Below are 14,929 nucleotides of genomic sequence, written 5' to 3' on the forward strand. Positions count from 1 at the left end.
CTGTTTGTCTAATCAAGAAAGAGAACTGGGAAAGTCAACCAGGGCTGACGCACACATTTTATTTAACTTTTCCTCTGTCAAAGGAGTTTAAATGTGTAATGAACAGGCCATGGTGATTTGAAATATAATCCCATTACTCTGATGAGATTACCAAGACTGTGAGAGTTCACAAATCATGCTTAGGGTTTTAGAGCAAACAACACCCTGTTGAGATTTTTTCTTTTCTTGCATTTAAGCAGAGGTGTGTGGGGAGAATAAAACCTGACAGTGCTTAACCCTTCGTGCCGCGGCAGCGCGGCGGTGCCGGAGCCAGCGCGGCGGTGCCAGAGCCCCCGCTGTCCTGCCCGGCCCCCCCTCCCGCTCTGCCCGCGCGTCGCCGTCTCGTCCCAGCGCCCGCACCGGGGAGGCGGCACTGGGATGTGATTTAAGGGGCCTTAATTTTAGCAGCAGCAGCAGCAGCACCCAATGCCGCACGCCGCCACAGCCGCGCATTTCCATGAAATTCATGGGCCCATTACAAACATGTCTCCATAAATAACTCCCCCCATTAATCTCAGGGCTGCACCCAGGGCTGTATGACGGTTTTTGCTGCTTGTCCCGGTGCAGGGTGGGTGCAGGGGCAGCGGCAAAAGCGCCTGGGACGCGCCAGGCTCCTGTCACCCAAACCGCAAAGGAGCCTGTGGCTCCGAGCCCCGGAGCTGAGGGCAGAGCTGGTGCCGGGCTGCCCAGCGCGCTGTGGCGCCGCATGTGCGAGCGTCCTCTGCTCCAAGGTGGCTCTTTTGGTTCCCAGTATGCTGATGGGGCGCAGGAGGCGGGACGGGCTCGTCCCCACACGCTGCGGCTGCTCCAGCCTGCGCCATCCCCACCTGCCCGAAGCTCCTGAGCAGCAGAGCCGCTCATCAGCATCAGCTACTTTATTCTGTCACAGATCCCAGACGGCCGCCCGGCCACCCAGGAGCACATGAACGACGGTGGGGTCCCACACAACGGTCGCCCGTCTCTCCTGGTGGGCTCTCACCAGGCCTGTGCCCGTGACTGCTCTCAAGCGCACGCTCTGCTCCGTGAGGTGCAATCGGCCGTAAACCCCAGGTGCATCTGCAGCCGGGTCCCCTCCAACAGCAGAAGTAGGAGAAGATTCAGCGAAGCTCCGGTGCCTCCGGCAGCTCGGCCGTGAGCAGCGGCCGCGTGGCGCGCAGCCGCCCTCCCGCCGGAGCCGCGACGGCACGGGAACAGCTTGCGTTGCTGACCCAGTTGAATGCCCATCTGAATCAATTAAATCTACAACTACCGGGAAAGACCAGCCCGTGCTGGGTTTGTGTTCGGCTGCGCACAGATTGCAACCATGAGCTCTGATTTAACCCCTTCAGCAAGCACCAAATGGTGGAAACGTCTGTTCGGAGGGAGAGGTTGTTCAGCTCCTGAAACGCTGATCGGTTCCAGAATTTTGCGACGGTTTCCTCCACACCCTGTATTCAACTGGATCTGGTCTTTGAAGGTAAATTCACGTCTTAGCTGCAAACAGCCCTTTCCGAGCAAATAAACCCACCCGGGGCTCCCCAGCTCGGCTGCTCCTGGACGTGCTGCGTGTCCCGGCTCCGCTGCACGGCAACACCGCGCGGCACAACCGGAGAGACGGGGCAGCCGCACAAGGCCGGCACGGGGCTCTGCACCCGCGGGCAGCGCCGCAGTTCGGCCAGCAGAGATCTGTTTGTTACCTGAGTCTTTAGGCTTTGTTGAAAGCAAAATACTGCACGTATGGAATAGCTACTGGTAACACATGAATGTAAGGGGGTGGCAACAGCGTTACAGCCATGGACAAAACGAGACTTCTCTAGTTTCTGATATCAACGTAGGCAATTCTTGAGCTCAGTTTAAAGAATTGAAACTATGTGGCAAAAGAACATTCACATAACAACTTTAATGTTAAATAGTTCACAAAATTGGTTAAAAGGGTCATTTACATTGCATTATTTGAAGGGTCTCTCCCCATTGCATCTGTGTTGCATTCGCACATATAAAATATTAAAAAATTCAATATCACACTATAAAATACTTTTTCTCTCGTTTTGCAGATACTGTGGAAGACTGCACAGCGAGGCCGGGGCTCCCGCGGCAGCGCCGGGAACACCGAACCTCCACGGACCCGGAACTCGGAACGCAGCCGGTGAGGGACGAGTTCCCTCCGCCCGCGCTGAGGCTCAGCTTCTGTGTACAAGGGCAGGACGACCCCAGGCCTGCTCTGCCCGCGGGACCCGCAGCCCCCGCGGTCAAACGCCCCTCGGAACCGGCGGCATTTTGGTGACACCGAATCCCCGGCAGCCGCGTGGAGCCTGGGGAGGTCTCTGAAGGACACCTCTGGTGAACTGAACCAGAACCGCAGCCCGGTTCCCAGTAATCCCCTTACGTGTGGACAAGGCCAAGATAGTTACAAATCCCGGTACAAAGCAGGTCTTAACTTTTATTTTTAAAGAACAATACTAAGAAAAAGCGAAGGCATTTCCCAGCGTCCCGAACGCCGCGGAGCCGGCGCGGCAGGACGCGCTCCTGCCCAGCGCCGAGGTGCCGCCTGCTTTCAGAACACTGTGGTGGCTGGAGCAAAGAGCTCCCAGCAAAACGTACGCAAAGCTGAAAAGCACAGTTAAATAAAATAGTTCTGAACAAACCAAACCACTACAGACCCGACTGTCTCAGCGTTGCCTCACAAACCAGCTCCCTGCGCCGGCTGCTGTGCCCTGGCTCACGGTTGCCTCCTGCACTTCAGCAACAGCAGTGAAACCATCTGGGACTGCAGCCTCCCCCCAAAAGAACTGTGCATCATATGGGCCGCGGAAAAGATTACATCTGTTTATTAATAGTAAAAATGGATACATTTGTCCTACATTTTGTTTTTAGAAATTTGATCATGTCACAAGCAATACCTGTGTGTACGTGGGTGTATTACAGATGTATATAATTTATTTTAACCAGGCTGTGAAATAACATGTAATCACATCTCTTCTTGTGATTGTACATAATACAGTAATTAAATGATGCCAGTCTACGTCATTCTCTTATTTCTAATCAAAGGAACCTGAAGCGTAACAGTCTTCTTTCCGGCTGATATGGCTCTTTATTTTGTCACGGGGAGGCCTCCCGCGGCCACCACGGGGCACCTCCCGGCAGCGCGGGCGGGCCGGCGGTGGCGCGGCCGCTCGGTTCGGCAGCAGCGGCTCCCGCGGCGCTCGGGCCGGGCAGACGGGCTCTCCTGGGCCAGGCCTCACTGCGGCCCCGACTTCTTCTCCTTCTGGAAGCTGAAGCTTGTTCTCCTGCTCAGTTTTCTTTGTTTCTGAGCAAAATAATCTGCTCTGGCTGTGCTTGCTCGCGACTCCAGAATATAGTTCACCTGCAAGACACGAACCGCTATTGAACGTCGCTGGCGCTCCGGTGGGGCGGCCCAGGGCGGGCAGGGCCCCCGTCCCGCCCAGCTGAGCCAGGCTTTACCAACCCGGTCCCGGCGGTGCAGAGCACCAGCGGCAGCAGAGCCGGCCCTGGTCCCACTGTGCTCCCACATCCCCCCCGTGTCACCCGCACCCCCAGGACACCGAGGGGCAAAGCCCCGGAGCGCGGGGCTGACACCGTCACGGCTTCAAGGAACACCCTTACCAGCTTGGGTAGACAGGATTCCTCCCTCGCTGTTTGCATACTCAGCTCATCTCAGAGCTTCCCCGTGTTTTGGCACATTTTACTTGATGAAAGCATTTTAAAATGATATTTAACAAGCCTGCTATTCCCTAAATTTATTATCTGCAGTGCTTTGTGATAATCACATAGATAATTTTAATGGAAGGTTAATGCAAGAATCAAAAAGATAAAAATGCCCTTTGGTCTGCCATTAGCTGGTTAATCTGCTGTGCCTTAAAACTTGCACAATTTTATGCACTGTAGAGTGTTTCACTTTCATTCCATGTTACAGCTTCAGGCATAAAAGTGCAGGGAGTTTTCACGGTCAATAAAGCCTCGGCCTCTCTCATGTGCTCGTGTGAAAACCCGAACCTGAGAAGTGGGATTTCTGAGACTGCCAATACGGAACTGAGAACAACCCGGCAACCTATGCATGAAACCAGAAAACGCCCAATACCAACAACCTGCGAGCCGAGGAGAAGCTGGGCAATGATATTTCTCTCTTGCACATTCACGTCAGTCCCAGCACATCTTCCCCGAGCAGTCCCGGATGTGCCGAGTGCTCTGATCACAGCAGCTTATTTAAGAAAAGTAGGAACAAAAGACTTGGCCTAAGGGTTCATGAAGTGAGCTGAAAATCCCCCAAATACACCCACCTGCTCATTATTAATAAAAATTATCTGATCGTATGTCAGTTACTCAGCAATCCTCCAAACTCCACGTAGGAAATCAAAGCAAACGCAACAGATGGCTTGCAAAAATCACTGCTCTTTCAATTCTGGATTACTATAAAATATTAGTTTGTGGAAAATCCAAATTAACCATTCAAGAGCGCAACAAAAATTTGATTCAGAAGATAAGTCTGTGTGTGTACCGAGCGACAGGAGAAGCAAATAGATCTGATGGAGTATCGGGGGAAAAACAACCTTTCCGCTGTGCACAAACACCCGCGTCCGGAGCAGACGCGGAGGGCACAACGAAACCCGGTGTGCTCCTGTGAAACCCCACGGAGAGCTGGTGGGATCAACCAGAGCCAAACACACACGGGCATGCAGCACAGGAGCGGCGGTGCCTGCGCGGCTGCTCAGCCAGCAGCACGGGCAGCACCCCAGCTCCCGGCGCCCCCACGGCCCCCGCGCGCCCAACGAGCGCTAAAACACCCCCTCCTGGGACACGTTACCATTGAACACTCACCTTCAGTACAATTTCATTGACAGTAGCAGCATCTGATTCAAAGTAAAGGTGTTTGTAGTCATGATTGCTTAGATATGTAAGTTTAAATATTGCATGACCTGCAAAGACAAGAAGAGAGGAGCTGAGGGCGCGCAGAGGGCGAGTCCCGCGCAGCACCGCGCCGGACGGGGCGCAGCGCCGACAGGCTTCCCGTGTTGCTGCAAATGAAGGCAAGCGGTGGCTCACGGGAGCGGCTGAACCCGGCTCGGTGAGGTTCCTCCTCCCGTCGCATCCCCGCCGCAGGACATGCAGAACCCATCCAACGGGCGGTTAGCGCCGCTCACCCGCCCGCGCCGCAGCTGAACAGCCGCAACAGGGCAGCTTTACGGAACTGCTCGCTGTATAATCACCCCGTGCAGGAGATAAGGGCTGTATTTAAAATAGAAGGCCTATTAACCCCAGCCCGTGTCCGTGGCTCCAGCGTCAAGGTCTGTCCGCAGAACGCGTGGGAAGGCAAAACACCCCCACTGGTGTGGGTGTGCGCGGCTCTGAAATTCCAACCAAACCTATTCTATACATTGTACTTTTCCCTCAGTTTTCTCACAATCTATTCAGTTCAAAGGTCAAAGTTAAGTAATCCATAAAGTAACAGCCACATTACTGTAAATTCAGGTCTTTCCTGGAGGAAAGCTAATTTGAAGCCTTATTTACATTATCTAATTCTCCAGGTTACCAAAAAGTGACTGATATACGCTCAGATCTGTGGCCAGGAAATCTGAGATGCGAGTATTTTATTGTGGCATGTTAATTAAACACCATTATGATGCACTAACCTGGAATATAAATTCTATATTGAAAAATTGGCTGATAATAATAATAAAAACTCCTTTAAATCATTTGACAAACGATGCCTCGGTGCTACTAAAGACGCGGGAATTCCCGGCCGCGCTCATCAGCATGGTAATGCATGCACCCCGCTCTGCTCGGGACTGAGCTCCTTTAGCATTCTGAAGGCATCCGGGCACCGCTCCTGGGGACACGACACCGCGCCTGTCCTTGGACATTTCAGATCACACAGTTACACAGACGCGTCGCTAGAACTGAAACCACGTCTGGAGGATCCCAGCCAGGTTCTCTGTGCGGGTGCGGGCAGCTCACGGTCACGGCCCCGTTCACCCATGGTGTCCCCGCTCTGCCGCCCGGCACAGGGACAGGACACGGAACCAGAGCCACCTGAGATCCCGGCCGTTGTCCCGCTGGTGGAGAAACTCTCCCCAGTGCCCCCGTCTTTCTCTTAACCCCGTGATTTACTCCTTTCCAGCAAAAGCGCTTACAGAGCTGACAGGGCAGAACTCTGGGTTTGAGCACTGATTTTAGAATTGCGAGGACTCGGCTCTTTTGATGACAATTAGAGGGACAGGCGCTGGTAACAGCCGCACCGAGCCATGGGCTACGCTCAGCGGGACACCCAGGGGATGTGGCACAGGAGCTGCGGCACAGGGGATGCTGGGGGGCAGGGGGACGTGGCACAGGGGCCGAGGCACGGCAGCCACTGCACAGGGGCTGCTCGGGGGCACGGGGGCTGCTCGGGGGCACAGGGGCTGCTCGGGGGCACGGGGGCTGCTCGGGGGCACAGGGGCTGCACAGGGGCACGGGGGCTGCTCGGGGGCACAGGGGCCGCGGTGCTGCCGCCGAGCCCGCTGCCAAGTCCGCGGCACGGCCTGCGCCCCGCCGGGTGATTGAGTGCAAAGGAGCTGAGAAGACTTTTCTTTCGAAAGCCCCATTACAGCATTATGTTTATGTGCTCCGTGTCCACATTACACTATTTACAGCATGAAATATTAGTTCATTGAAATCCTAACTGGCACTTTGCTCGGCTACTATTCCAGCCAGATGGAATTTCTGAATTGTGAGATTGATTTCCATTTCCAAGAGTACTTAAATATGTGATGGACCTTCCAATGGAGCACCGCCCTTGGCAATTGAGAGATCAATAGGAACTTCAATGGGCTTATATTTCCATATAGGAATATCTGGTAACAAACAGCAGCCACTCCGGTGGCTCCTCCGCCCGTGGTGGCAGAACTAAAACAACGCGGGTTTTGCACAAATGCTCCATTGCCCTGGCTCCTCCACAAACACCGCTCTCCTCTGCCACTGCCACTCTTCACAACTACACACACTAAAGGAAACCACTAATTAGATGGAGGGTGAAAGGAATATTCATGACTTGGGCAAAAAAGAAAACAAACACTGGGAAATGCAAATTTATGTTAATTTTTCAATATACCTTGATGATTGCTTTGTCATTACAGGGTCATAAGGCAGAAGTCAACAATTAAGAGTTATTAGTGGGATAAACAGCTGGAGAAAGACCTCTCTGAAGAGCAAAACACTTATGGGCGTCATTTGACATCATCACAGATTTTCACTATTTCAGAAACTGTGGCTGCAACAGGATCAGACCTTGAAATCTCCTCTCGCGGACTCAGAACGGATTATAAAGAAATAGAAATATACTAGCAAAAAGGCAAGGAATGATGAAAATAATATACAAACAACTAATGTTTCTGTACAAAGGCAAATGTACTTAAAGCACTGCATGCAATGGGGTGGCCTCTGCTCACCAGCCCCTGTTACATCTCACCTAACGGCTCTGGGAGGGACTCTGCTGTCTGAAATCCACGTGCGTACCCCACAAACGAGGCTGTGACCCTGGAGGTCCCACAAAAACACAGGTGCTGCTTTAGCATCCCAACACCCTCCTGGGAAGCTCGAGTAACCAGCGAGCTCAGAAGTTTCCTGCTGGGTGTGGGGGCCGCAGGGGGACACGGGGCGGGCGCAGGGACACGGGGAGCAGCGCTGTCCCGAGTGTCACGGGGGGCTCAGCCCGTCCATGCCAGCGAGAGTTACCCAGAGGCTGCTCAGAGGATGGAGCCCTGACCCCGACACGAGTGGAAGCAGGCGGGTCGGACCCCGCGTCCCGCTGACCCCACGGCGCTTCAGCGGGAACCGACGGCGCGAGCGCTGAGGACAAAGCGCGGGCCGCAGCGCTGCCGCTCCAGTGCTGCCCATGGTCACCGTGCTCAGGCCGGGTCCGCACGCCCTGCTGCGGCTGATCACACACCGGCGGTTAGCGGGTGTCTTGTGCCCAGATGTGCTGAAAGCAGAGGTGCTATCAAAGCGCTGCACACATCCCCTTTCGTGTCAAATTGTGGTAACTACTCGCACATCTGGATTTTTTTTTCCCCAAAGCCTTTTGTTTCTTCTTTGAATTATTGCGAAAGGCAGAATACAAACAAATATTCTTGTGAGAACGGTGAAAACGGAGGTGGAACTCGGGGTTGCCCACAACCCCCTCACCAGCAGCCTTGTTTGGGAAAAAAGATGATAAATAAATCAAAATGCACTAAGCAGCGTTTCCACATGGCAATCGCCTCCTTCACCGCGTCTGCACCTCATCAATCACACCATTGTCTGCCTGAAAGGCGAGTCCTGTAAATGTCAGATCCACTCAAGCCCAAGGAGAAGCGAATCAAAATGCAGCACGGAGTTTTAATTGGATAGTGTAATTAAACTAAAAAACCCCAGCAGAATAGCTTTGACAGGATAGATGAAGACCCCTTTTAATAGGGCTACAAAACATATTTGTTAAAAGGATGAGGCAATGCACGCTCCTGATTGCGCTCCAGAGGACCCGCGTGGAAGGCTCTGAGCAGGGCTGGGTTTAAGGAGGCGCAGGGGCCGCCCGGGGCCCCAACACCCCCAGCCTGTCGCCCCGACCCCGCGCGGTCCGGAGCGCAGCCCCGGCCAGGGAGCAGCAAACCCGGTGCCACCGGTGCCGCCGGTGCCATCGGTGCCGTCCCGCCGCGGTGCTGATCTGCTCCGCAAACCGCGCGGCCGTGCGCATTTGGCCTCAGTTCTGTCGCACACTTGGAAGTTTCTTTCACTCCAAGCCTGAAGTTTGGGAACATTTTCCCTGCTGAACCTATTTTTTACCTTTCGATGTGTGATGAGCCTTCTATCGAGTACAAATTTTCTTCTATTATTTCACACTCTGCCTCTTTCACAACGGGACCCAGCCCCCAGTATCCCGCAGTTTGCAGAGCACTCGGGCGGTTGTTGCCCCTCTGTTCTGCTCCAGCGCAGGCTCCGAGCAAACCGCAACGCCTCCGGTCCAGCCCCGAGCAGCAGGAATGCATCCGCACCTTCCCAGCGCCTTCTGTATGGTTTTTGTCCTTTTACAACCCAGTAACGAATTCATTAAATTAGTACTACCCAACATGCATAATCTGGAGGAACTGGCTACTGAATTAAAACATCAAGTTCCTTTAGCTTTAAGCGCCAAGCACCCGCGGGCGCGCAGGCATCACCGGGCTATCGCTCACAGCCGCGCGGGTACCGCTGGAAAAGCTATTTTCGTGCAGATGTGGAATTCAATGGGAAAGACTGACTCGTGTAGCAACATCAATCAAAACGTCGGCTCCGCTGGCAGCTCTCGACAGTGCGGCAGGTTCAGAGGTCACGGGATAAAGAAAAAGCCGAGCTCTGGTTCAGCTCTAATATCTCCTCGGCACAAGTCTCGCAGAGGTACCTGCCCCCCCTTCTGTACCAGGCGCCTTTCATTAATCTTCTTGCCATCTTTTTTAACTAGTCATGCAGAACCGCTCGATAGCGAGACATATAATGGGGAGGCCCTGTGCCTATTACCAGGTTAACACTCTGTTAAGCCCCAGTGCAACAATGGAATAAGAATTTAAAGGAAATCTTAAGCTGCAGGGTGCAAAGCAGGCAATTAAATTACAAACTGAAGTTACCAATGTACTCTGTGACCTACAGAACACCTTTGTTTACACTGCCTTCATATTAGGGACATTTGGATCCAGCAATCGAGATGTGTCGGCTTTATTAAAGGAAAAAAAGCAAGAAAAGGATCATAGAGAATATTTCATCAGTGTTTCAAGTAAATAATCAAACAATAGTGACTTCTGCAGCTATCATAAAACACTCATGAACGGAAAACCCCACGTTATGTTGAAAACTGTGAGTGAGCTCAAGTGCTGAGCTCAGGGTCAGCAAAGCGCTGCCCACAGGGCTGCTCGTCCCATGCGCCCGGCGCCGCGGCCACCAGCACCACAGCCACCAGCACCACGGTACATTGGCCACCGGCACCACAGCCACCAGCACCACAGCCACCAGCACCGTGGTACATTGGCCACCAGCACCACAGCCACCAGCACCGCGGTACATTGGCCACCGGCAACGCAGCCACCAGCAGCACCACAGCCACCAGCACTGCGGCACATCGGCCACCAGCACCACAGCCACCAGCACCACAGCCACCACCATCACAGCCACCAGCACCACAGCCACCAGCACTGCGGCACATCGGCCACCGGCACCGCAGCCACCGGCGCCGTGGCCACGCGCCCGGGCAGGGACGGCCACTGCGCAGCCGCCACGCTCGGGCCACCCGCAACGAGGACAAAGGCAGTGGCCGGTGACACTGAAGTTTCTCCCTTGTCCAGGTAATGTAAGAGACATTAACAGAATCAGATTTCCTTTAAATTACACTATTGCAAAGGGATATAATCGTATTAAACGTATTATGTTGCTTCCTTAAGACTTTATATTATGTACACTTAATTGAGATACAAAGCTCTTTTCAGCTATAAAAATGACAACTACTTTATTAAGGCTTAAATCTTATTTCTCAATGATAGGATGCTTCCTTTCAAGACTCAAAACATTCAGAATCTCTCGTGATAATCAGGCTGAACCTGATTTAAACAAGCCGTTTGTACGCAGTGTTTTCAGGTTCTAATGGCATTTGATCGAGCCAGCAGGGCCATTACCTCTTCCCTTTGTCTAAATTCAGGGAGTCTGATTTAATTTACAAATAAAAATTCAAATGCTGACCCAGGCCCACTACAAGGGCAAACAAAAATCATCAGCCATCCCTGCCCACAATACCCACGCTAATGGCACATTAGATGCCAAAGCTTTCTATTTTCATTTTCTGTTCTCACTGTGCGCAGCTCCAGGTCCTGCAAACTCAGGGCACAGGAAAGCGCCGGCCCGCTGGGAACAGCCACAACAGACCCCTCCGGCTGCGGAGTCCCCAGCGCTCGCACCAGCGCCACCACAGCTTCGCCGCACAGAGCCGTGTTTCCCAAGAAAACGATCAGAACTCACGCAGAGGCTCTCCACCGCACCGACACGCCACTTCTGCTCCCACGTTCCTGCAGAAAAGTATCAGTAAAACTGTGAGATCTCTTCAGCCTGCAGGGAGTAAGAGCTCACGGAATACTGAGCGGTGCTGGTTCCCGTGTTCAGAGGAACCTGCAGGAACCTGCGGTTGCGCCGGGTGCGGCAGAGTCCCCTGGGGCTGGCGGGACAGCGCGGCCACCGCGGGGCCCTGCAAACCCTCCCCTCTGCACAGGCTCAGCGCGTCAGCCCCGCAAAGCCGGGCCCAGCGTTATTCCAGCCGGTGCCTGGGGAAGGCAGGGAGCCCCATCAACCACACGCGGAGCTTTCACCGCTGTAACCGCTCGAGCACCGTTACATGTGCAGAACAGTCCTGAAAGACGAGATGGAGCGTGTTTGTGTTACAAGAGATAACCACATGAAAACAAAATATATTGCCGAACTCAAAGACCTTATCTTTACCCAGCCTCTCTTTCTTTGCAATAATTCATTCAAGGAAGATCCGGGAATAATTTTTTTATGTAAACTCTGCTACAAACATATATCACTATGCTGATAAAAATCACAGACAAAACTTGTGAAATACAGTGAGTTTCATTCCTTCATGCTACTAAAATAACTTTTTTCCATTTAAAATTCCAGAGATACTGATCTGCTGTTGAGTCCCCAAAATGCATCATTCTGAGGTGTCACACCAGAAGTCTCTGCTCCTGGCCTAAAAGAACGGCTTTGGGAACACCGTCAGTGAGTCGGGAAGAGGGCAGCAGATTTCGGGAGGAATTGTTTTCTCCTTCTGGAACTATGCTGAACACTTATTTAACAGGAAGGGTTTATGACAGCCGTGCGAAAATGAGTAAACCAAAACCGCGGTACCACAAAGGCTGCCTTTGCCATAACCTGTCAGCATCCTCACAAAGTGACCGCGACTCCTGCTCCAGTTGCAGTCCTGCCCTCCCGTGCTGGCCGCCACTTGCGGGTGAAGTTCTGTCCCTTGTACCCCCTGGCCGGATTTGGGTGCAAACACGGTGTCCCCCAGCAGCGGGTGCTGCCCGCGGGGCTGCAGAGCCCGTCCCCAGCGGGATGCGGTGCGGGGGGCTCAGCTGGAAGGGCTCGGACCATCGTGTTGACAGGAGTGTGAGCTGGAAACCACAGGTTCCCAGGGCGGCTTTTCAGATACAGCCCCTTTTTGTGGGCACGATTTTACCACCGTAAGTGTTTGCATTTGAAGTGAAATGTGGCCTCAGAGCCAGAGCTGTTAACACGTTTACAAGTGCCAAACCACCTGCACTCTGAAGACGACAGCTGCACGGTTTGGCCTGTGTGCTCACCAGGGAAGCCTCTCCGTGGGATCGCACCTTCCCAAGGACCAGGAAATCTCGCTGGAGACACAGAAGAGGAAGATGATAACTGGACTAAGAACTGGGAAGTAGGAAGGGGTAATGAAGGGGAGAAAGATATAGTTCAATAATTGCTGATAAAATCTGTGGCAGCCATAAATTTACTCTTCCAAGAGAATTCAACAGATCATTACCTCTGTAAATATGTATCACATAATTCTCCCTCTCTGTCACCTTGCAGATAAGTACTTAATACTTAGCATCCCTATCCTGCAAAAGCACAAGTGTAATAAAATCCATCTGAGCTTTTGAACCGCAGTTACTTTTTGATAGTAGATAGTTACATTTTGGCACCACCGGGAGACATTGCCCAATTCCCCCAGGGCCTATCTCGTCCTTTTTCAAACACATTGTACAGATCTAGACTTCCACGACTCCACGGACACAACGAGCCGAGGCGCTCGGCTTGCGGAGCCGCGCTCCAAGGGCAGCGAGCACCGGCGTCGCCGCCGCGGCTGAGCGGGGCTGCCGTGGAGCTGCCGCTGCTGCCGGCACGGCCACCGCTTCCCAAACCCGAGCTCCCGGAGCAGCACGTCGTGACCCTGCAGCCACGGCCAACGTGCGTTCAGAGGGCACTGACACTTACTGCACGTCGGAGATCATCATTCGCACCTAAGAAATTGTTTAAAACCAACCTGCATGTTAAGAAGTTCAACAAAATTGTAATTATGCTGAAGCCCGTATTCGAGTGCGGAGCCACGGGCTGGAGAGCCCGCGTCTCCTTGGGGTGACACTGCCGGCAGCCACTGCCAGGGGGCACGAATCGCTCTTAATGACGCCATTAACTGTAAGCAGCATGAAAAGGACGCTCATAAAATGTGTATCTGTTTATGTTGTGCTCTCTGTAACAGAACCGAGTCAGATTAAAAACATTCTATAAAGAATAAAATACACCTATGGAAAGAAAAGGACATGGCAGCAATAATTCTTTGGACATGTAGCACATACAGGGAGGGAGAGAAGAGAGGACATAAATAAAAAGGACTACTCACTTGGGCTTTTTTCTTCCGCAAGGTCACAGGCACAGAGGAGTTCAGAATCGATTGAAATGGGTTTCTGCTTAATCCAAAACTTAGTGCTGGCCTTCTGATTAGTAACAGGGTCTATCTCTACCTTGTCTCCAGAAATACCTGAGATGAGAAAGAATAGAGAGCCACAGCAGTGATCTGTTTAAGCGATTTCATATCAGCTGTTTGACACACTTTATAAATCTTAAATGGGATGAAAGTATATTGCCCTTTGGGGCTTTTTGAAAGCACAGGAGCTTTTGAAACCAAAAGCAAATGGTTATCAAACTGCATTGATAATCCGCATTTTATTCTCCTGCATGAGCGTACCAACAAGAAAGAAACCACCGGAAAGCTTCCTTTCAACACACACAGAGCTCTCCTGCAAGCAGCGGCCACACGAGCTGCAAGGTTTATAAAATGATCCCGCTGGCTTTTCAGTCACCATCGTTCTGTGCAATAGACACTATCGCAGCCCCTGCCTGCCGCGTCCTGCCCAGCACACGCACCGTGCCCACCGGACAGCACCGGAGCAGCACACACACCGTGCCCTAACAGGACAGCACCGGAGCCCCATGGCACGAAGTCCCCGTGTCCCCTCCCCAGGTCACCGCAGCCAGGCAGTGCCCCAACGGTTCCTCTCATCCGTCCCGGTGCCATCAGGGCAGCGCCAGCAAAAGGGCACTGAGAGCAGCAGCTCATTGTCCAGGAGCTGCGGACACGCTGAACGAACCCCAGCGTGCTTTGTACATCGAGGTGTGGGGACCCTTCAAAATAATTGTATTATTTCTTCAGCCATGAGTTACAGGAGAAGCTCATGGGAAAGCGACAAAAGGGAGCAGTACAGGAAAGAAGTATTTAAACATCATTTATCTCTTGCATCTCTGGAAAAAACACAGAGAGAACCTTTTCCCTCGGTGGGGTTTGGCTACGGTGCTTCAATACACAACACTCGGCTCATCTCAAGCACAAGAAAGGCTAAAGGAGCTGATGACAAAACTTTCAAGAGATGTGACCAAGCAGAAGTAAGATGTCACACACGTAAGGACTCTCCCAAGCCCTCCGCAATGACCCCAACAGTTCTCCAAGTCAGAATTTGCAAACCGGTTGGTTCGTGTTTTCCGCCAAGCGCAGCCGTTCCCTCTCACCCCGGCCCGTGGCCGCGGGTCGTCCTGCAACGCGCCCACCCCCGCCTGAAGGCGCCCTGTCACCAAACACAGCTCGCAGCCCAGACCACAGCGCAATTAACCCCTGTATCAAGAGCCCAATTAACACCAGGACCGCTGGAACTCGTAATGCGAGTGGGCTGATGCTGTATCTGGAGCTCATTTTGGTTTGTAATCTAATTTTGGACAAATTATTTAAAATTGGCATTGTTATTCCACTGCAACGGTTAGCTATTCAAAATGGCATTTTCTGTAGTTTAAGGAAAACACGCAAAGTCGATGGTACAAGTTCTTATTTTCTCACTGAAAAAGTCAGGGC

At 52.6% G+C, this 14,929-nt stretch overlaps 1 protein-coding gene across 3 annotated transcripts in view; it reads right to left on the reverse strand.

Moving 5' to 3' along the window:
* Positions 1 to 2,830: 2,830 nt before the first annotated feature.
* Positions 2,831 to 14,929, reverse strand: part of MAPKAP1 (MAPK associated protein 1) — a 76,889-nt gene continuing 64,790 nt past the window's right edge. For all 3 annotated transcript variants that reach the window (XM_065853936.2, XM_065853935.2, XM_071817519.1), the window contains 3 exons: positions 13,430 to 13,567; positions 4,855 to 4,952; positions 2,831 to 3,382 (listed from right to left, as the gene is read on the reverse strand). In XM_065853936.2, coding sequence (XP_065710008.1) covers positions 3,257 to 3,382; positions 4,855 to 4,952; positions 13,430 to 13,567 — 362 coding nt within the window. In that variant the 3' untranslated portion in view covers positions 2,831 to 3,256. The remainder of the gene's footprint in view (positions 3,383 to 4,854; positions 4,953 to 13,429; positions 13,568 to 14,929) is intronic.

The sequence above is a fragment of the Patagioenas fasciata genome, chromosome 20 (assembly GCF_037038585.1).
Source record: "Patagioenas fasciata isolate bPatFas1 chromosome 20, bPatFas1.hap1, whole genome shotgun sequence".
Classification (NCBI taxonomy): domain Eukaryota; kingdom Metazoa; phylum Chordata; class Aves; order Columbiformes; family Columbidae; genus Patagioenas; species Patagioenas fasciata.